The 21,174-nt window shown below is 51.0% G+C and overlaps 2 protein-coding genes across 2 annotated transcripts in view; one reads left to right on the forward strand and one right to left on the reverse strand.

Annotated features, from left to right (window-relative positions):
- Positions 1–2,644: 2,644 nt before the first annotated feature.
- On the reverse strand, positions 2,645–10,463 carry LOC311324781 (histone-lysine N-methyltransferase PRDM9-like; the record flags this gene model as incomplete). Its single annotated transcript, XM_084457374.1, has 7 exons — positions 2,645–2,655; positions 3,966–4,385; positions 4,790–4,977; positions 5,947–6,014; positions 6,226–6,494; positions 9,348–9,482; positions 10,208–10,463. The coding sequence occupies 7 exons, from the start codon at positions 10,461–10,463 to the stop codon at positions 2,645–2,647; spliced, it is 1,347 nt and encodes a 448-aa protein (XP_084313500.1).
- A 5,071-nt stretch (positions 10,464–15,534) lies between these two features.
- dapk1 (death-associated protein kinase 1) overlaps positions 15,535–21,174 on the forward strand; it is a 60,152-nt gene continuing 54,512 nt past the window's right edge. The window contains exons 1-2 of the mRNA XM_084456925.1: positions 15,535–15,652; positions 16,189–16,306. Of these exons, the coding sequence (XP_084313051.1) occupies positions 16,245–16,306 (62 nt within the window). The 5' untranslated portion in view covers positions 15,535–15,652; positions 16,189–16,244. The remainder of the gene's footprint in view (positions 15,653–16,188; positions 16,307–21,174) is intronic.

The following is a 21,174-nucleotide window of genomic DNA, read 5'->3' on the forward strand; positions in this document are numbered from 1 at the left end:
TGGCTGCAGTTTGTGAGAGGTCAAGTTACATTATTACTGGACAACACTGACTTACCGATGTCCTATTATCTGGGGAGCATTTTTAGGGGTCAAACTTGACATGAGTAACTATCACCTATTGACGAAAATGTATCCTTAATGTTTAGGGTTAATGTTTCCCTATAGGAGTTCCACAAGGGTCTGTCCTGGGTCCTCTTCTTTTTTCCCTCTACACTGCATCTCTAGGCTCTGTCACTCGCTCACATGGCTTCTCCCATCACTACTATGTCGATGACACCCAACTGGTCCTGTCATTTCCCCCTTCTGACACACAAGTGGAGACACGCATAGCTGGGTGCTTGGCTGACATCTCGGAGTGGATGGCGACACATCACCTCAAGCTCAATCTGGACAAGACTGAGCTGCTGTTCCTCCCGGGGAAGGGCTGCCCGCACCGGGACCTGGCCATCACCATTGAAGACAGAGTGGTGATTCCAACTCGGACTGCAAGGAGTCTGGGTGTGACCCTGGACGACCAACTGTCATTCTCAGCAATTGGTTTTCCAGGGTCACTCCCAGGTTCCCAGGGTCACTCCCAGGTTCCCAGGGTCAAGGGTCACTCCCAGGTTCCCAGGCGGCCATGGCTCACGCAGGCTCAGCACCAGAAATTGTAAAGCTTTTTGGATAAAAATGCTAAAGAAGTGCAGTCCATTACCATTTAACACGCGCTACACACTCCTGCAGATTCCTGCTCTATAACATCAGCAGGACTGGCAGTTCCTCACTGTGGAAACGGTGCAGGTGCTCCTCCAGGCCCTGGTCATCTCCCGCCTGGACTACTGCAACTCCCTCCTTGCTGGGGATCAAACCTCTGGAGCTTGTCCAGAAAGCTGCCGCTCACTTGGTGTTCAACCACTCCAAGTTCTCCCACACAACTTCCCTTCTCCATTCCCTACACTGGCTCCCTGTAGCAGCACGGATCCATTTTAAAACTCTAGTAGTAGCCTACAGGGCTATCAAAGGAACACTTCCCTCCTAACTGCAGGCCATGGTCACGCCCTGCACCCCCTCCAGACCACTACGCTCTGCCACGCCCTACACCCCCTCCAGACCACTACGCTCTGCCACGCCCTGCACTCCCTCCAGACCACTGTGCTCTGCCACGCCCTGCACCCCCTCCAGACCACTACGCTCTGCCACGCCCTACACCCCCTCCAGACCACTACGCTCTGCCACGCCCTGCACCCCCTCCAGACCACTACGCTCTGCCACGCCCTGCACCCCCTCCAGACCACTACGCTCTGCCACGCCCTGCACCCCCTCCAGACCACTACGCTCTGCCACGCCCTGCACCCCCTCCAGACCACTACGCTCTGCCACGCCCTGCACCCCCTCCAGACCACTACGCTCTGCAACCTCTTTTCTATCCTGGCCCCGCAATGGTGGAAACAAGCTGCCCACTTACATTACATTACAGTCATTTAGCAGACGCTTTTATCCAAAGCGACTAACAATAATTGCATTTAACGTAGGAAGAGCCAGGACTTACGTCTAGCGCTGTTGCGGTGAATACGTTTCCTCAGAGGGACAAAAGGATGTTGCCACACCGTGGTACAGTATGCTATATTACTGTATTGCAGCTTTTTGTTGTTGCTATTCTACTAGGGCTTATGTTATCAAACAAAAACATAGTTATAGTAACAATATCACTCAATCGATCAACATGTTATTACAACGGAATTGTGCGCACAAGGCAATAGGCCCTATTAGTTAGAATTAAAGAAATCTCTAAGCAGACTACTAACTTTTAACCTGACTCTCCATTGGAAACTGTTTGGAAAAGGGCAGGCACAGGTGATTGGATGAACCACCCGCTAACTTCAACTGCTCCTCGTTGTCATCACACCTAAACCTGCCCAGAGTAGCTGTGTATTTCCAATCCCAGGATTTCACAAGGCTGAACTTTAACTTTAAGGTGGGGTAGGTAGTTTGACGTCAACAAGGCCTCCGATTGGTCATCTTTTTCAAAAGAACCCGCCCCTCCCTCCTGTCAATCATGATGTAGTCCCTCCCTCCAAACATGACTGGTAGGTGTGGCGAGATAGAGACCCTGATTGGTCAATACATTTGGGCGCGGTGCATTCTTTGAATCCAAAATACAGAGGCAGCGGTAAACACGGAGATCCAAGTTTATTCTCAGAGCACTTCTGTTACTGATAGCTGAAAGGATATTATGCCAATTTTACCAAATAAAGCCAAAAGCAAACTACCTATCCCACCTGGATTATGCTCTTAGTCACTTGTTTAGTTTAGTTTATTTATTTAAAATAGGGACAGCACATATTAATAAACATTTAAATAAATACATACATAAATGTAAATATGACAGATATAGCCAACAAGCTAATTTTCATCTGTAGTCCCTTGTCAGTTTGATGGCAGAATAAAAAATCACAATACATAATTCACAATACACAATTACAAACACACAGTACATAAAACATAGCAGAGTAGTCCACCTGACCTAAAACTTACGCCATACAGTAACAAACACAGGAAATGCAGATAATACAAATGAGTATCAATGTTATAAATACTTAGCTAAGAACATGCAAGGGTACACACGCCCACCACACACACACACACACACACACACACACACACCTCACTCTGTGACTGCGCGCACACATGCACGGAGAAAGGAGATGCAATTGTGAGTTCTAGTGAGTAGTAGTACACTTAACTTCTTACATTTCCTACGTTAAATGCAACTATTGTAAGTCGCTTTGGATAAAAGCATCTGCTAAATGACTGTAATGTAAATGTAATGGCATACTATGTATTACGACATACTAAATCTTTTTTTGTGGCATACTGTCGATAGATGGATGCGAATCTGAACGCAGCCACAGACGTATGAACCTGTCGCTTCCATCAGCCACACCTGGCCCATTACACCCCAGGCCTGTAGAGGGGGCAATAAACACTAAAATAACAAAGAGTTAATTTTGGCTCTTACAAAGTCATCTCTTGATTAACAGTACCTTAACTCATGTCTTAAGTAGAAAAATTACTCTCAAATTTCTGTTACATCAAAAGTGGCGTCAGGATCTTGACTCTAGCCAGAACACGAAAGTTCTTCCCACACTGGTCACAGTGGTACAGCTTCTCTCTTGTATGAACACTCTGGTGTCTCTTTAAGGTTATTAACTGAGTGAAGCTCTTCCCACACTGGTCACAGTGGTACGGCTTCTCTCCTGTATGAATACGCTGGTGTGTCCTGAGATTACCCTCACTAGTGAAGTTCTTCCCACACTGGTCACAGTGGTACGGCTTCTCTCCTGTATGAACACACTGGTGTTCCCTGAGATGACACGCTGTAGTGAAGTTCTTCCCACAATGGTCACAGTGGTACAGCTTCTCTCTTGTATGAACACTCTGGTGTCTCTTTAAGGTTATTAACTGAGTGAAGTTCTTCCCACACTGGTCACAGTAGAACGGCTTTTCTCCTGTATGAACACGCTGGTGTGTCCTGAGATTACCCTCACTAGTGAAGTTCTTCCCACACTGGTCACAGTAGAACGGCTTTTCTCCTGTATGAACCCTCTGGTGTCTCCTGAGATGACACGCTCTAGTGAAGTTCTTCCCACACTGGTCACAGTAGAACGGCTTCTCTCCTGTATGAACCCTCTGGTGTTCCCTGAGATGACACGCTCTAGTGAAGTTCTTCCCACACTGGTCACAGTGGAACGGCTTTTCTCCTGTATGAACACGCTGGTGTGTCCTGAGATGAAACTCTTGATTGAAGTTCTTCCCACACTGGTCACAGTGGTATGGCTTCTCTCCTGTATGAACACGCTGGTGTGTCCTGACACTAGACTTGTGACTGAAGTTCTTCCCACACTGGTCACAGTGGTACGGCTTCTCTCTTGTATGAACACGCTGGTGTGTCCTGAGATGAAACTCTTGATTGAAGTTCTTCCCACACTGGTCACAGTGGTATGGCTTCTCTCCTGTATGAACACGCTGGTGTGTCCTGACACTAGACTTGTGACTGAAGTTCTTCCCACACTGGTCACAGTGGTACAGCTTCTCTCTTGTGTCACTGTGTTGGTGTGTCCTGAGATTGTCCTCTCTAGTGAAGCTCTTGCCACCTGGTCTTGGCTTGTCCGTGTCTTCATGTCTCCAGGTGGGAGCCGGGGTGAGGGGGGTGTTGGAGGTGGTGATGGGGAGTGATCGAGAGGAGGAGAGAGTCTCTGGTCTGATCTCTCCGTTCCTCAGCATAGTGATGTAGAGGTTGTCATGGCTCCTCTTGATGTGCTTGTGGAAGTAGATCTGGGAGGTGTAGAAGGAGGGGCACTCAGAGCAGGAGAACACCTGAGTCTGGGACAACTCTGACATCACTCCTGGGAGAGAGAGAGAGAGAGACAGAGAGAGAGAGAGACAGAGAGAGAGACAGAGAGAGAGAGAGAGAGAGAGAGAGAGAGAACATTCAAAAGGATTCTCACTCCTGTAGTACAACATCAAATTTAGTGATTACATGCTAATGTGGGAAAACACAACCACACCACATGTTCAGATTGAGGAGAGGAGAGAGAAACAGATGTAAAAGAGGTTCTTCTGGTTGAGCTTGAGTGAGGGAGAGCTAGAGAGGAGAGAACAAGACAGGAGAGAGAGAGGGACCTTAGAGGAGAGCTACAGGACAGGGGTTACTTCACTAGCAGACCTCGTTCTGTCAGCACTAAGGAAAGAGGTGGATGAGAGAGAGATGGAGGAGAAGACAGAGGGAAGAAGAGTTGAGGACAGCTACCTCTAGCAGTGCTCTTCTGGTCCCAGAGGTAGTTGAAGGAGATGCTCTGGTATCTGTACTCCTGTCCGTACCAGACCAGCAGCTCCTCCCCCACAGCCAGCAGCCGACAGCAGCGATACAGGATCCCTCCACGGTACTGAAACGCTACCAGGTTCTGCTCTTCCTCAGTACGGGCACAGTTCACATACCTGGGGGGGGTGGAGAGAGAGATGGTTTTGTAAAAATAAACTGGTGAGATGAAGAGAGGGAGAGATGGGAGGAAGAGGGGATGAAGGAGGATATGGAGGGAGAAAACAAGGTGGAGACCCTGATCACGTGACTGGGTTCCTCACCTCATCCAGCTGACTGGGTTCTGGGTTCCTCACCTCATCCACGTGACTGGGTTCTGGGTTCCTCACCTCATCCATGTGACTGGGTTCTGGGTTCCTCACCTCATCCATGTGACTGGGTTCTGGGTTCCTCACCTCATCCATGTGACTGGGTTCTGGGTTCCTCACCTCATCCAGCTGACTGGGTTCTGGGTTCCTCACCTCATCCACGTGACTGGGTTCTGGGTTCCTCACCTCATCCATGTGACTGGGTTCTGGGTTCCTCACCTCATCCATGTGACTGGGTTCTGGGTTCCTCACCTCATCCATGTGACTGGGTTCTGGGTTCCTCACCTCATCCAGCTGACTGGGTTCTGGGTTCCTCACCTCATCCACGTGACTGGGTTCTGGGTTCCTCACCTCATCCATGCGACTGGGTTCTGGGTTCCTCAGCTCATCCAGCTGACTGGGTTCTGGGTTCCTCACCTCATCCAGCTGACTGGGTTCTGGGTTCCTCACCTCATCCACGTGACTGGGTACTGGGTTCCTCACCTCATCCACGTGACTGGGTTCTGGGTTCCTCACCTCATCCATGTGACTGGGTTCTGGGTTCCTCACCTCATCCAGCTGACTGGGTTCTGGGTTCCTCACCTCATCCACGTGACTGGGTTCTGGGTTCCTCACCTCATCCAGCTGACTGGGTTCTGGGTTCCTCACCTCATCCAGCTGACTGGGTTCTGGGTTCCTCACCTCATCCAGCTGACTGGGTTCTGGGTTCCTCACCTCATCCATGTGACTGGGTTCTGGGTTCCTCACCTCATCCAGCTGACTGGGTTCTAGGTTCCTCACCTCATCCAGTTGGAGTGCGTCTCTCTTTTGACATCGATGTACTCGTCACAGTTTCTGCTCTTGTAGATCTGAGAACACAAAGACTTCTGATGTCAAAGAACAAAACACTCCGAAGATCAATCTCCTTGTTCGAATACTAGTTCCTGAGGATCATCAAAACACCCCCTCACACACACACACACACACACACACACACCGCCCTCATACCCACCACCCAGGAGTAAACACACACACACACACACACACACACACACACACACACACCGCCCTCATACCCACCACCCAGGAGTCCCTCTCCATGGCCTCCTCCATCTTCATCACCTCCCCCTCGTAGGGGCCGTAGTGGGTTCCCTTGGCAACCGCCTTCCCACAGTTGAAGACTCCCAGCCCCGCCCCGGGTATCCGTGACCTCCTGACCTCCAGGCCGGGTGGGAGGGTCAGTCTGGCCCGGTCAGACCCCCCCAGGACCACCGGGGTGTCCGGTATGAAGAGGGGGGGGCCGTGGAGCTCACACTCCTCCAGGAAGAAAGACTCACACTCCTCACAGTCTGGACAGGACAGGAGAGGGAGATGTAGTTAGTAGAAAGGGAGAAAGAGAGAGACAGGGAGAGAAAAAATTAGTTTAAAGAGAAAGACGAGATAAGTGTGTGTGTGTGTGTGTGTGTGTGTGTGTGTGTGTGTGTGTGTGTGTGTGTGTGTGAGATGCCAGTTCCAGAATGTCTGTGTCGTCATTAGTCTTTAAAATGAATCTAGAAAACAGCAGTTCAAGAATGTTCAAGGTTTTATTGGCAAAACTAAACAACCTACGAGGGAGAGAGACTGAGGAGAGATGAGAAGAGAGACTGAGGAGAGATGAGAAGAGAGAGACTGAGGAGAGATGAGAAGAGAGAGACTGAGGAGAGATGAGAAGAGAGAGACTGAGGAGATATGAGAGAGAGAGACTGAGGAGAGATGAACAGAGAGAGACTGAGGAGAGATGAGAGAGAGACTGAGGAGAGATGAGAGAGAGACTGAGGAGAGATGAGAAGAGAGACTGAGGAGAGATGAGAAGAGAGAGACTGAGGAGAGATGAGAAGAGAGACTGAGGAGAGATGAACAGAGAGAGACTGAGGAGAGATGAGAGAGAGACTGAGGAGAGATGAGAGAGAGAGACTGAGGAGAGATGAGAGAGAGACTGGGGAGAGATGAGAGAGAGACTGAGGAGAGATGAGAAGAGAGAGACTGAGGAGAGATGAGAGAGAGACTGAGGAGAGATGAGAAGAGAGACTGAGGAGAGATGAGAAGAGAGAGACTGAGGAGAGATGAGAAGAGAGAGACTGAGGAGAGATGAGAGAGAGACTGAGGAGAGATGAGAAGAGAGAGACTGAGGAGAGATGAGAGAGAGAGACTGAGGAGAGATGAGAGAGAGACTGAGGAGAGATGAACAGAGAGAGACTGAGGAGAGATGAGAGAGAGACTGAGGAGAGATGAGAGAGAGACTGAGGAGAGATGAACAGAGAGAGACTGAGGAGAGATGAGAGAGAGACTGAGGAGAGATGAGAAGAGAGAGACTGAGGAGAGATGAGAGAGAGAGACTGAGGAGAGATGAGAGAGAGAGACTGAGGAGAGATGAGAAGAGAGAGACTGAGGAGAGATGAGAGAGAGACTGAGGAGAGATGAGAGAGAGACTGAGGAGAGATGAGAGAGAGACTGAGGAGAGATGAGAAGAGAGAGACTGAGGAGAGATGAGAGAGAGAGACTGAGGAGAGATGAGAGAGAGACTGAGGAGAGATGAACAGAGAGAGACTGAGGAGAGATGAGAGAGAGAGACTGAGGAGAGATGAGAGAGAGAGACTGAGGAGAGATGAGAGAGAGACTGAGGAGAGATGAGAGAGAGAGACTGAGGAGAGATGAACAGAGAGAGACTGAGGAGAGATGAACAGAGAGAGACTGAGGAGAGATGAGAAGAGAGACTGAGGAGAGATGAGAAGAGAGAGACTGAGGAGAGATGAGAAGAGAGAGACTGAGGAGAGATGAACAGAGAGAGACTGAGGAGAGATGAACAGAGAGAGACTGAGGAGAGATGAGAAGAGAGAGACTGAGGAGAGATGAACAGAGAGAGACTGAGGAGAGATGAGAAGAGAGAGACTGAGGAGAGATGAGAAGAGAGACTGAGGAGAGATGAGAAGAGAGAGACTGAGGAGAGATGAACAGAGAGAGACTGAGGAGAGATGAGAAGAGAGAGACTGAGGAGAGATGAGAAGAGAGACTGAGGAGAGATGAACAGAGAGAGACTGAGGAGAGATGAACAGAGAGAGACTGAGGAGAGATGAGAGAGAGACTGAGGAGAGATGAACAGAGAGAGACTGAGGAGAGATGAACAGAGAGAGACTGAGGAGAGATGAGAAGAGAGACTGAGGAGAGATGAACAGAGAGAGACTGAGGAGAGATGAACAGAGAGAGACTGAGGAGAGATGAGAAGAGAGACTGAGGAGAGATGAACAGAGAGAGACTGAGGAGAGATGAACAGAGAGAGACTGAGGAGAGATGAGAGAGAGACTGAGGAGAGATGAGAAGAGAGAGACTGAGGAGAGATGAGAGAGAGACTGAGGAGAGATGAACAGAGAGAGACTGAGGAGAGATGAGAAGAGAGAGACTGAGGAGAGATGAGAGAGAGAGACTGAGGAGAGATGAGAAGAGAGAGACTGAGGAGAGATGAACAGAGAGAGACTGAGGAGAGATGAGAAGAGAGAGACTGAGGAGAGATGAGAAGAGAGACTGAGGAGAGATGAACAGAGAGAGACTGAGGAGAGATGAACAGAGAGAGACTGAGGAGAGATGAACAGAGAGAGACTGAGGAGAGATGAACAGAGAGAGACTGAGGAGAGATGAACAGAGTCAGGAGAGAGAGAAAAGAGAGGTATAAACAGAGGAGAAAGATAAGAGACTACAGGGAGAGAGGAGTTAGATAAGAGGAGAGAGACAGAGAGAGAGAGAGAGAGAGATAAACAGAGAGAGAGGGATAAACAGAGAGAGAGGGATAAACAGAGAGAGAGAGCAGCTCTCTTACAGAGAGAGACAGAGAGAGAGAGAGAGAGAGAGAGAGCAGCTCTTACAGAGAGACAGAGAGAGAGAGAGAGGGATGAACAGAGAGAGAGAGCAGCTCTTACAGAGAGAGAGACAGAGAGAGAGAGAGGGATGAACAGAGAGAGAGCAGCTATCTTACAGAGAGAGAGAGAGAGAGAGAGAGAGGGATGAACAGAGAGAGAGAGCAGCTCTCTTACAGAGAGAGAGACAGAGAGAGAGAGAGAGAGAAAGAGGGATGAACAGAGAGAGAGAGCAGCTCTCTTACAGAGAGAGAGAGAGAGAGAGAGAGCAGCTCTCTTACAGAGAGAGAGAGAGAGAGAGAGCAGCTCTCTTACAGAGGTAGTGGTCATCTTTTCGCTCCTCCTCCTCCTCCTTCTTTGGCTCGTCCTGCTCAGTGAATTTGATTCTGGGTCTGTCTCTCAGGTTCCTCCCCCTGCAGTACCGGTTCACCTCTGACCTCTGGTTCACCTCTGACCTCAGGACACAGGGTGATCATGTCACCAGTGGAACTTAACAAGTGTACACACTCCCACAAACCCCACTACTGTATCTCTCATTTTACACATATCACACACACTGATACAGACGAACGCACGCACACACACACAGGAATACTGAATATTCAGTTCATTGTTTGAGGTGTGTGTGTGTGTGTGTGTGTGTGTGTGTGTGTGTGTGTGTGTGTGTGTGTGTGTGTGTGTGCGTGCGTGCGCGTGTGTGTGCGTAGTAGGCTATAGTGTGGTAATAGTACACTACTATTACCTCACTATAGCCTACTACTATACTAGTACTAATACTACTACTACTCTACTACTATTACCTCACTATAGCCTACTACTATACTAGTACTAATACTACTACTACTCTACTACTATTACCACACTATAGCCTACTACTATACTAGTACTAATACTACTACTACTCTACTACTATTACCACACTATAGCCTACTACTATACTAGTACTAATACTACTACTACTCTACTACTATTACCACACTATAGCCTACTACTATACTAGTACTAATACTACTACTACTCTACTACTATTACCACACTATAGCCTACTACTATACTAGTACTAATACTACTACTAATCTACTACTATTACCACACTATAGCCTACTACTATACTAGTACTAATACTACTACTACTCTACTACTATACTAGTACTAATACTACTCTGTATGCGTACGTGGAGCGGGTCTCTCCAGACAAGGGCTCCACTTCTCCTCCTCTTCTGAGTCTCTGAGCCCAGTAAGGGGGGGCAGGTCCGCCATCTTGGCCCAGCCTGGTGGAAGGCCCTCGTGGGCGGCGCCTTCTCCAGGCCCAACACCAGCTCCATCCAGGCCATCCATCCCTGGTGCACTAGGGCCGGCTCCGATTGGTTCAGCCTCCTGGTTCTCCACTAGTGGAGACCTCCTCTTCCTCCTGCCCTTTCCAGGAGGCATGTTAGACCGTCTGTTTGTGTCTGCAGAGCCACAGAGAGAACAATGAACAACAACCTCTGCTTAGGACTCCACCAGCTCAGAACATCAGAACAAAAACAATACTGCTTATATGACCACAGAGCAACACATGGGATATGTCACAAAAGAAAAGTAGATCCAGGCACTCAGAATAAGTATTCAGGAGGGAAGTGATAATGTTAAAAAGCCTTTAAAGTAAAGGCTTACAAAAATGTTGACCTGTTTTGACCTTTCCCCCCTACTTTGCGTTCCAGCGCTCCAGCAGGTGAGGGTGATGTTGGCTGCTCTAATGATCTTTGCCAGCAGGGGTCAGTAGCGTTCAAAGCATCTATAGGAGGGAAAGTGATCTCATCGCCCCCAACTGGTAGCGCTCCTAATGACGAGAGAATGAATGGGATTTCTCATCTTTTGAAAAATGATATCTTGGTCGACACCGAAAAGTTAGTAGGATGCCTTAAACTGCAAATACTTGGAGACAAACTTTATTGATTCTGGTGATCATAGTTGATTTTCAATCACAATCCGAATTATGAAAATATTTTTCTTAAATTCCATTGACTTTGACTGGAGGAATGGAGCAATTTCGAAATTTCGAAAGAAGACGAAATACTGTTTGAAATTCTCACGGTTAGTGGGTTATTACTGTAAATACAAGTTTTTGTTTTGATAACTTACATTGAAACTCCTCTCCGATAGGAACAAATCCGCTAGGGGCGCATGTTTTCACTTTCCCTCCTTATTGAGGTTTAGATTAATGATTCTTTTTGCAATCCAATGTGCCTAAAAGCTTCTGTTTTGTGGTGGCTGGACTCGGTTGACCTATGACATTTGGACACTCACAAAATACTATTATAACACTTCAGATTGAATTCACCAGTAGCCTACCACAGGGTTCTCCTCCCAAGGACCAACACAATCACACAACCTTGTCAAATGAGGACACGAAATATAACAGAGTAGAGTAAAAGAAACATAGTTTATTACCTTACAATTGCAGCAAAGGGACGGTTACACAGAGACACAAGGGGTCTCTGGGCAACGCGCCGACTAGTGTCGGGATGTTCTGTATATACTATTCCACACAATACATTGGCGCGTGACTACATGTGTGAGTACCTGATTGGTTGAAACTTTTATCTAATGCTAGTCCTATGAGCTAACTACTTTTGTTTTCCATTCAGCCGATGTGATTAGGGTGTTCTCTGTTAGTTACATTTTACTGCAACACAGACAGGCTTTTCATTGTGAGGTTGTGTGTCCTTGGCAGTAAACTTATCTGCTACTGGAACACAGATAATAACTTTTCATGCGTACTACTGTATGTGTTCTGGAAAAGTACAAAGTGTACAGCAGTATTGAAGCTTAACTAGGCCTAAATAGACAGGCCTTGTATTAAACAACTATAATAGCACTTAATCAAAAATACCTTTCACAGTTTCAGAAAGCCTCGTTTCACCATTATTAGATAACGTTGGCAATCGTGGTTGGTATTTAGTGGTTAGTGCTATCTGGCTGCAGACCCCTGGGTGAGTGCTAGCTGTCTAGCTAAGTTAGGATAGTAAAGTTAGTGCTAAGTTAGGATAGTAAAGTTAGTGCTAAGTTAGGGTTAGGGTTAAGTGTTCAACACCAGAGGCTCGCAGTCTCTCACCAGAGCAGAGGGGATGTGATGAGTAGTTACCGTGTTTATTCTCAAGGCGTGGAGAGGAACAATGTTGCTGGTTACTAACAAATCTGTATTCCAAAGTAAACTCAGAGGAGTCTGAATGAAATCCACGATGCCACGCCCTGTTTACATTTTGGGGTCCTGTTGTCCGCGGATTCTGCGGTCCCACCATGTGCCTGAGCAGAAAGACAATTTAAAGATACATTTGTGAAAATCTATAAACTACCTAAGCGGCAGTGTATTCATACTCTTCACCTCCGTTTTCTCGTGATAACGAGATCATTTTATTTATTTTGTCGTGATAATGGGACAATTTCCTCGACATCTCGAGAAAACAAAACGTGGACCTCTAAATAGACCAGGAGGAGATCGGACTGTTCCTGATGTTCTGCTCTGATCAGACCTTTTACTGTGTCAGACTGTGATAGCCGAGTAGCCAAGGAAAAACCAGAGACCATAAAGGTGTTTTGACTGTTTACTTCCAAACCAGGAAAGCACACCAAACACTTGACCGTGGTACAACAAGCATGGCTGCTCAGGGAGACGGTTAAATGAGACAGGAAGCACCTATATAGTATACAGAGCACAACCCAGGTGTCTCCATCTAGTGGACAGTTAAACACATTACAGGTCAACACAGCCAGGATAATACATGAACCTACATTACTTGATTACATCAAGGTTACATTCACAAACATGTCAGAGTTCTCCAGAAGGCCCGTGTCCCAACTATAGCACTTTTTCAGGATTCATGTCAGAGTTTGTGTGTCTCAGTGGGATATGGGTGATGGATTAGTAAAGTAAACAGGGTCGTCTGTGTGATCAGGAGAAAACAACGTGAGGGAACATAGGGTAGGAAATAATAAAGTGAAAAAAGAGGGTAGTCTGTTGTATTGTGTATAAAAACAGGGAACGTGATAAAGTGAATAAAAACGGGTTATGTGATCAAGTCAGACATGTGATAAAGGGGGCATGTGATGAAGTGAAGACCTCAGAATGGTCATTGATGAATCACTTGTAAAAGCATCACTGCTCAGTGGACTTTCCATTGTTCTAATTAACAATAACAACTCGTCGGTTGTTGTTTCTTCTGTCAAAGAAACACAAGAACAGAACAATGTAACTTTATATATCCTATGTAGTAGAGTTAGTTAATAAAGTTAGCTGCTATAACTATCAGCTGGTATGAGGTTGCTTAGCAACATTGATATTGGGCACATTGTTATTGTAAATGTTTCTGTAATAACAAAAATCCTGAATATTGTCCTAAACTGAGATAAGACAGGCTTTCAGACAGCAGGTTTCTGTGATGAGGCCCGCATGTCTGGAGTGTCCACCAGCACCAGAGGGGAATACATCATTCTTAGTCAGATGCTGTAGCCTATTATCACCATCAGGGCAGCGTGTTTAATGTAGAGTAAATATCATATTCATGTCTCACAGGCACACAGTCAGAATCTAGCAAGTTATCAATTACCAGCTCATATGAGTGCTACCAAACCCGTTTGTCTGATGATTAGGGGGCTCTGTGCTCCCCCTACTGGCCATCCAGGGATATGCCCTCAGAACCGAGGTGACTATCTCAACCCCAATGTCAGCCTTTTCCTGGCCTCTCTTCATGTGGAGCTTAAGCTACCACACCATCGGCAAGGCTGCGTATTTCATACAGAGCACCTGATAGGTAGAATTGAACTGCTGGGGGCAGAATTACTACTGAAAGGGCACAAAAAAATCTGCAATGATAACATCTTTTGAGAACTTCAATAATGCCATGTTAAAAAGGTTGTGGTCAGATGAAGAGAGTGCAGTGAAGTATAGTGTTGTATTACCCATAAAGTTGTAAGGCACCTGGTACCTCTCTGTCTCCTGTTGTCTACCAGTGTTGACAGGAAGCTGAGGTTACTCCACTGCTGCGCTGCCTCTCTTGACCAGCAGGGGGCAGCAGCATTATCAGCAGAGCTGCTCAGGGCTCTGCAGCTCAGGCTGGATCTCTCCTGCTCCTCCTGGATCTCTCCTGCTCCTCCTGGATCTCTCCTGCTCCTCCTGGATCTCTCCTGCTCCTCCTGGATCTGTCAGAACAGCAGCAGGGAGAGACTCTGTGTTTGAAAGCTTCTGACTGCTGGTTCATCTCCACACACCCCTCCACACCCAGGTTCACCTTCCAACAGGACAACAGCCCTGGGCACACAGCCAAGATAACAAAGGAGTGGCTTCGGGACAAGTCTGGTCCTTGAGTGGCTCCGGTGGGGATGACTTTATGGGACTATACCCCCAACTTTCACTCTGACCTTTACCCTTTGCCTTATAGGTCAGATCCTGTCCCAACCCCAACCCTTATTCTAACCCCAACCCACACTTGAGACTGGAAGAAGGACACCAAAACCAACCCATTGATCTCCACTGCACAAGTAGAGTAGTGGTGAGAGCATTGGACTCCCACCTGGGAGATGGGGGTTCAAGACCCGGTGGGGATGACTTTATGGGACTATACCCCAAACATCCACACGTTCATCCTTTCACTCCAATCTTTTTATCCCTTACCTCTGTCCAGAAACAGAAGTTGAACCAATTCCAGCAAAATAGCTAACGTTAGAGGAATCATCAGTGTAACTGCTTTAGCCACTGACCACTACCATTAATGTTATGGAAGCTGCTGCTAGATGTTGTGAGCCCATGAGCTAACTGGCTATCCCACTCTTATTGTGCTGGATTAGCATTGGAAGCATTGGAACTGATGTGTCCAGGCGACAAGACCTATCTTAATTTATCAGTCATTATTTCATGTCATTTCAATTCACAGCTATTTCAGTGGCATGACTAGCTTCCGTCCTACCAGTCCTGAACAGAAACAAGCCAGCCCCGCACATAAGCCAGGTTCCGGCCTGGTTCTGTCAAAGCAGTTCACTAGTCCCGGGTTTATACTCGTTATCTGTATAGCCTACTATTCCTCTAATTTTATACATGTTTTATACACGACAAAATCAGTTGTGCACAAAAGTTATTGTGCCAAAGCGTTTCCTAATATTTACATTAATTGCATTCAATGCAATGCAACTTTATATAAGGGTAGGCTACATAAAACAGAGGGTAGGCCTAGGCCTAAGTTAAATTCAAAGTACAAGTTTCCTATTCACTGGCAAAGTCCCACAATGCAGGGCACCGCCGGCCCGCCCCGTACAAAAAGCAAAGAAAACAGACCGATGAAAGGCTCTCCTCTCGATAAGGACCGGAGTCACACGACCCTCCCTTTCAAAGAGCCGGGATTCCCACCCAGACCCGCCCTGCTGCCGCCCTGCATGGGACCGCGGCGCTGCCCGCTCTCTGATCACACTGAGGAACCGAACACACATGAGCTCAATGCATCAGAACAACCCTCCCGGTTCCTGCGACGGAGGGTTTTAATGATACTAACGGATTTAATGATCCTAACAGAGCCCGGGGTAACGGACCTGCTCGCATTTCCCCGGAACCGAGTTGAACCAGCTGGACCCAGACCCAGGCGCAGATAGTGAGTCCTGTTTCTAAACCGATAGACATCTTGTCAAAGCTCGTTGCTCCGACGGAGTGCAAAAGACCACGACTGCTGATATGTGGCTGTGACAGACAGGGTGGAGGTTTGAAGCGAACTCGGTTTGGGTGATTTCTTCTAGGCTGTTTGGCTGTTTGATTTAAACACGCGTGTCTCTATCTGTCTGAATGGTTTAAAGGACCAGGCTGCCCGCCCAGCTTCATGTAGGTTTGACTTCGCAAGAACAGTCGATTTTCTTCGCTGGTAATCGTGTCGCCGTCGAGAGAAACGATCTATTCACAAATGCCCACTATATTTCCACATAGCCTTCAGATATATAGTGTTTATTTGGGAGTGGGAGTGCTGTTTGAATAGGAAGAGAGGTTCCGAACAGAACCGAGCCTCGCAGGGACGTGCCTCTCAGCGGGGCGGGTTCAGTTGCTCTCTTTGTTGGAAGGAACCCAAATGTTAACTCGTTATTACTTCACATTTCAACACCAATTCTAATACCAAGTGCATTTCCTCTGTCATTGCAGCCCTGAAGCCCAGCATGAGGAAGGGGAAGGGGCGCTGAGCAGGAAGCGCGTTCAACATGACCGTGTTCAACCAGGAGCATGTTGAGCAATATTACGAGATTGGAGATGAACTTGGGAGGTAAGTTTTCTGACTAAAACAACTCAATATGTCCGTGCGTTGTGTACCCATAGTTGACTTTTAGGTGACTGCATATGTGGGGCCCGTTTCATATAATAATGTGAGATTGACAAATTGCAAGAGGGGCATACATGGACATGGCTAGTATGTAATAGTAATTATGATGCTCAATTGCAATATGATTCAATGCAATGCTGTCATGCAAAGCAGCAGGGTACATGGTTTCAGGGATTAAACTCCATCTCTGACCACTACTGAGGGACTAGGCTACTGCACAGGCTACCCAAGGGCTCTGCTCGCTGGACAATTGCAAGATGTTGTTTTATATTGTGGCTGTTCTTCATGTTTACAGCAGGATGCTGGGTCTGTTCTCATCAGTGTGTTTGTTTATCACTAGGGGTCATATAGCTTGACCTGTCCCTAGCCCAGACCTACTCTGGAGGGGTCATATAGCTTGACCTGTCCCTAGTCCAGGCCTACTCTGGAGGGGTCATATAGCTTGACCTGTCCCTAGTCCAGGTCTACTCTGGAGGGGTCATATAGCTTGACCTGTCCCTAGTCCAGGCCTACTCTGGAGGGGTCATATAGCTTGACCTGTCCCTAGTCCAGGCCTTCTCTGGAGGGGTCATATAGCTTGACCTGTCCCTAGTCCAGGCCTACTCTGGAGGGGTCATATAGCTTGACCTGTCCCTAGTCCAGGTCTACTCTGGAGGGGTCATATAGCTTGACCTGTCCCTAGTCCAGGCCTTCTCTGGAGGGGTCATATAGCTTGACCTGTCCCTAGTCCAGGCCTTCTCTGGAGGGGTCATATAGCTTGACCTGTCCCTAGTCCAGGCCTTCTCTGGAGGGGTCATATAGCTTGACCTGTCCCTAGTCCAGGCCTTCTCTGGAGGGGTCAGGCTGTTGTGGCTCATGGTTCAGCTCATGGGGGCAGACATGAGGTTTGAAGACGTGTGAGTTTATGTTCTTCTCTCTGGAGGGTGTGGGGGGATGTTCTGGGGTGTGTGGGGGGATGTTCTGGAGGGTGTGGGGGGATGTTCTGGGGGGTGTGGGGGGATGTTCTGGGGGGTGTGGGGGTGTGTGGGGGGATGTTCTGGAGGGTGTGGGGGGATGTTCTGGGGGGTGTGGGGGGGATGTTCTGGAGGGTGTGGGGGGATGTTCTGGAGGGTGTGGGGGGATGTTCTGGGGGGTGTGGGGGGATGTTCTGGGGGGTGTGGGGGTGTGTGGGGGGATGTTCTGGAGGGTGTGGGGGGATGTTCTGGGGGGTGTGGGGGGGATGTTCTGGAGGGTGTGGGGGGATGTTCTGGAGGGTGTGGGGGGATGTTCTGGGGTGTGTGGGGGGATGTTCTGGGGGGTGTGGGGGTGTGTGGGGGGATGTTCTGGAGGGTGTGGGGGGATGTTCTGGGGGGTGTGGGGGGGATGTTCTGGAGGGTGTGGGGGGATGTTCTGGAGGGTGTGGGGGGATGTTCTGGGGGGTGTGGGGGGGATGTTCTGGAGGGTGTGGGGGGATGTTCTGGGGGGTGTGGGGGGATGTTCTGGAGGGTGTGGGGGGATGTTCTGGGGGGTGTGGGGGGATGTTCTGGAGGGTGTGGGGGGATGTTCTGGAGGGTGTGGGGGGATGTTCTGGAGGGTGTGGGGGGATGTTCTGGAGGGTGTGGGGGGATGTTCTGGAGGGTGTGGGGGGATGTTCTGGGGTGTGTGGGGGGATGTTCTGGGGGGTGTGGGGGGGTGTGGGGGGATGTTCTGGGGTGTGTGGGGGGATGTTCTGGGGTGTGTGGGGGGATGTTCTGGGGGGTGTGGGGGGATGTTCTGGAGGGTGTGGGGGGATGTTCTGGAGGGTGTGGGGGAATGTTCTGGGGGGTGTGGGGGGATGTTCTGGAGGGTGTGGGGGGATGTTCTGGGGGGTGTGGGGGGTGTGGGGGGTGTGGGGGGATGTTCTGGAGGGTGTGGGGGGATGTTCTGGGGGGTGTGGGGGGTGTGGGGGGTGTGGGGGGATGTTCTGGAGGGTGTGGGGGGATGTTCTGGGGGGTGTGGGGGGTGTGGGGGGTGTGGGGGGTGTGGGGGGATGTTCTGGAGGGTGTGGGGGGATGTTCTGGGGGGTGTGGGGGGTGTGGGGGGATGTTCTGGAGGGTGTGGGGGGATGTTCTGGGGGGTGTGGGGGGTGTGGGGGGTGTGGGGGGATGTTCTGGAGGGTGTGGGGGGATGTTCTGGGGGGTGTGGGGGGATGTTCTGGAGGGTGTGGGGGGTGTGGGGGGTGTGGGGGGATGTTCTGGAGGGTGTGGGGGGATGTTCTGGGGGGTGTGGGGGGATGTTCTGGGGGGTGTGGGGGGATGTTCTGGGGTGTGTGGGGGGATGTTCTGGGGGGTGTGGGGGGATGTTCTGGAGGGTGTGGGGGGTGTGGGGGGATGTTCTGGGGGGTGTGGGGGGATGTTCTGGAGGGTGTGGGGGGTGTGGGGGGATGTTCTGGGGTGTGTGGGGGGATGTTCTGGGGGGTGTGGGGGGATGTTCTGGGGGGTGTGGGGGGATGTTCTGGGGTGTGTGGGGGGATGTTCTGGGGGGTGTGGGGGGATGTTCTGGAGGGTGTGGGGGGATGTTCTGGAGGGTGTGGGGGAATGTTCTGGGGGGTGTGGGGGGATGTTCTGGAGGGTGTGGGGGGATGTTCTGGGGGGTGTGGGGGGTGTGGGGGGTGTGGGGGGATGTTCTGGAGGGTGTGGGGGAATGTTCTGGGGGGTGTGGGGGGATGTTCTGGAGGGTGTGGGGGGATGTTCTGGGGGGTGTGGGGGGATGTTCTGGAGGGTGTGGGGGGATGTTCTGGAGGGTGTGGGGGGATGTTCTGGAGGGTGTGGGGGGTGTGGGGGGATGTTCTGGAGGGTGTGGGGGGATGTTCTGGGGGGTGTGGGGGGATGTTCTGGGGTGTGTGGGGGGATGTTCTGGGGGGTGTGGGGGGATGTTCTGGAGGGTGTGGGGGGTGTGGGGGGATGTTCTGGGGTGTGTGGGGGGATGTTCTGGAGGGTGTGGGGGGATGTTCTGGAGGGTGTGGGGGGATGTTCTGGAGGGTGTGGGGGGATGTTCTGGAGGGTGTGGGGGGTGTGGGGGGATGTTCTGGGGTGTGTGGGGGGATGTTCTGGGGGGTGTGGGGGGATGTTCTGGAGGGTGTGGGGGGTGTGGGGGGATGTTCTGGGGGGTGTGGGGGGATGTTCTGGAGGGTGTGGGGGGATGTTCTGGGGGGTGTGGGGGGATGTTCTGGAGGGTGTGGGGGGATGTTCTGGAGGGTGTGGGGGGATGTTCTGGGGGGTGTGGGGGGATGTTCTGGAGGGTGTGGGGGGTGTGGGGGGATGTTCTGGAGGGTGTGGGGGGATGTTCTGGAGGGTGTGGGGGGTGTGGGGGGTGTGGGGGGATGTTCTGGAGGGTGTGGGGGGATGTTCTGGAGGGTGTGGGGGGATGTTCTGGAGGGTGTGGGGGGTGTGGGGGGTGTGGGGGGATGTTCTGGAGGGTGTGGGGGGGATGTTCTGGGGGGTGTGGGGGGATGTTCTGGGGGGTGTGGGGGGATGTTCTGGAGGGTGTGGGGGGGATGTTCTGGAGGGTGTGGGGGGGATGTTCTGGAGGGTGTGGGGGGGATGTTCTGGAGGGTGTGGGGGGGATGTTCTGGAGGGTGTGGGGGGGATGTTCTGGAGGGTGTGGGGGGGATGTTCTGGGGGGTGTGGGGGGATGTTCTGGGGGGTGTGGGGGGATGTTCTGGGGGGTGTGGGGGGATGTTCTGGAGGGTGTGGGGGGATGTTCTGGAGGGTGTGGGGGGATGTTCTGGGGTGTGTGGGGGGATGTTCTGGAGGGTGTGGGGGGATGTTCTGGAGGGTGTGGGGGGTGTGGGGGGATGTTCTGGAGGGTGTGGGGGGATGTTCTGGAGGGTGTGGGGGGTGTGGGGGGTGTGGGGGGATGTTCTGGAGGGTGGGGGGGGATGTTCTGGAGGGTGTGGGGGGATGTTCTGGGGGGTGTGGGGGGATGTTCTGGAGGGTGTGGGGGGTGTGGGGGGTGTGGGGGGATGTTCTGGGGGGTGTGGGGGGATGTTCTGGAGGGTGTGGGGGGTGTGGGGGGATGTTCTGGAGGGTGTGGGGGGATGTTCTGGAGGGTGTGTGTGTGGGGGATGTTCTGGAGGGTGTGGGGGGTGTGGGGGGATGTTCTGGAGGGTGTGGGGGGATGTTCTGGAGGGTGTGGGGGGATGTTCTGGAGGGTGTGTGTGTGGGGGATGTTCTGGAGGGTGTGGGGGGTGTGGGGGGATGTTCTGGAGGGTGTGGGGGGTGTGGGGGGTGTGGGGGGATGTTCTGGAGGGTGTGGGGGGATGTTCTGGAGGGTGTGGGGGGATGTTCTGGGGGGTGTGGGGGGATGTTCTGGGGTGTGTGGGGGGATGTTCTGGGGTGTGTGGGGGGATGTTCTGGAGGGTGTGGGGGGTGTGGGGGGATGTTCTGGAGGGTGTGGGGGGATGTTCTGGAGGGTGTGGGGGGATGTTCTGGAGGGTGTGGGGTGTGTGGGGGGATGTTCTGGAGGGTGTGGGGGGTGTGGGGGGATGTTCTGGGGGGTGTGGGGGGATGTTCTGGAGGGTGTGGGGGGATGTTCTGGAGGGTGTGGGGGGATGTTCTGGAGGGTGTGGGGGGTGTGGGGGGATGTTCTGGAGGGTGTGGGGGGATGTTCTGGAGGGTGTGGGGGGATGTTCTGGAGGGTGTGGGGGGATGTTCTGGGGGGTGTGGGGGGATGTTCTGGAGGGTGTGTGTGGGGGGATGTTCTGGAGGGTGTGGGGGGATGTTCTGGAGGGTGTGGGGGGATGTTCTGGGGGGTGTGGGGGGATGTTCTGGGGTGTGGGGGGGTGTGGGGGG

This window comes from Borostomias antarcticus (assembly GCF_949987555.1).
Source record: "Borostomias antarcticus genome assembly, chromosome: 23".
NCBI classification, from domain to species: domain Eukaryota; kingdom Metazoa; phylum Chordata; class Actinopteri; order Stomiiformes; family Stomiidae; genus Borostomias; species Borostomias antarcticus.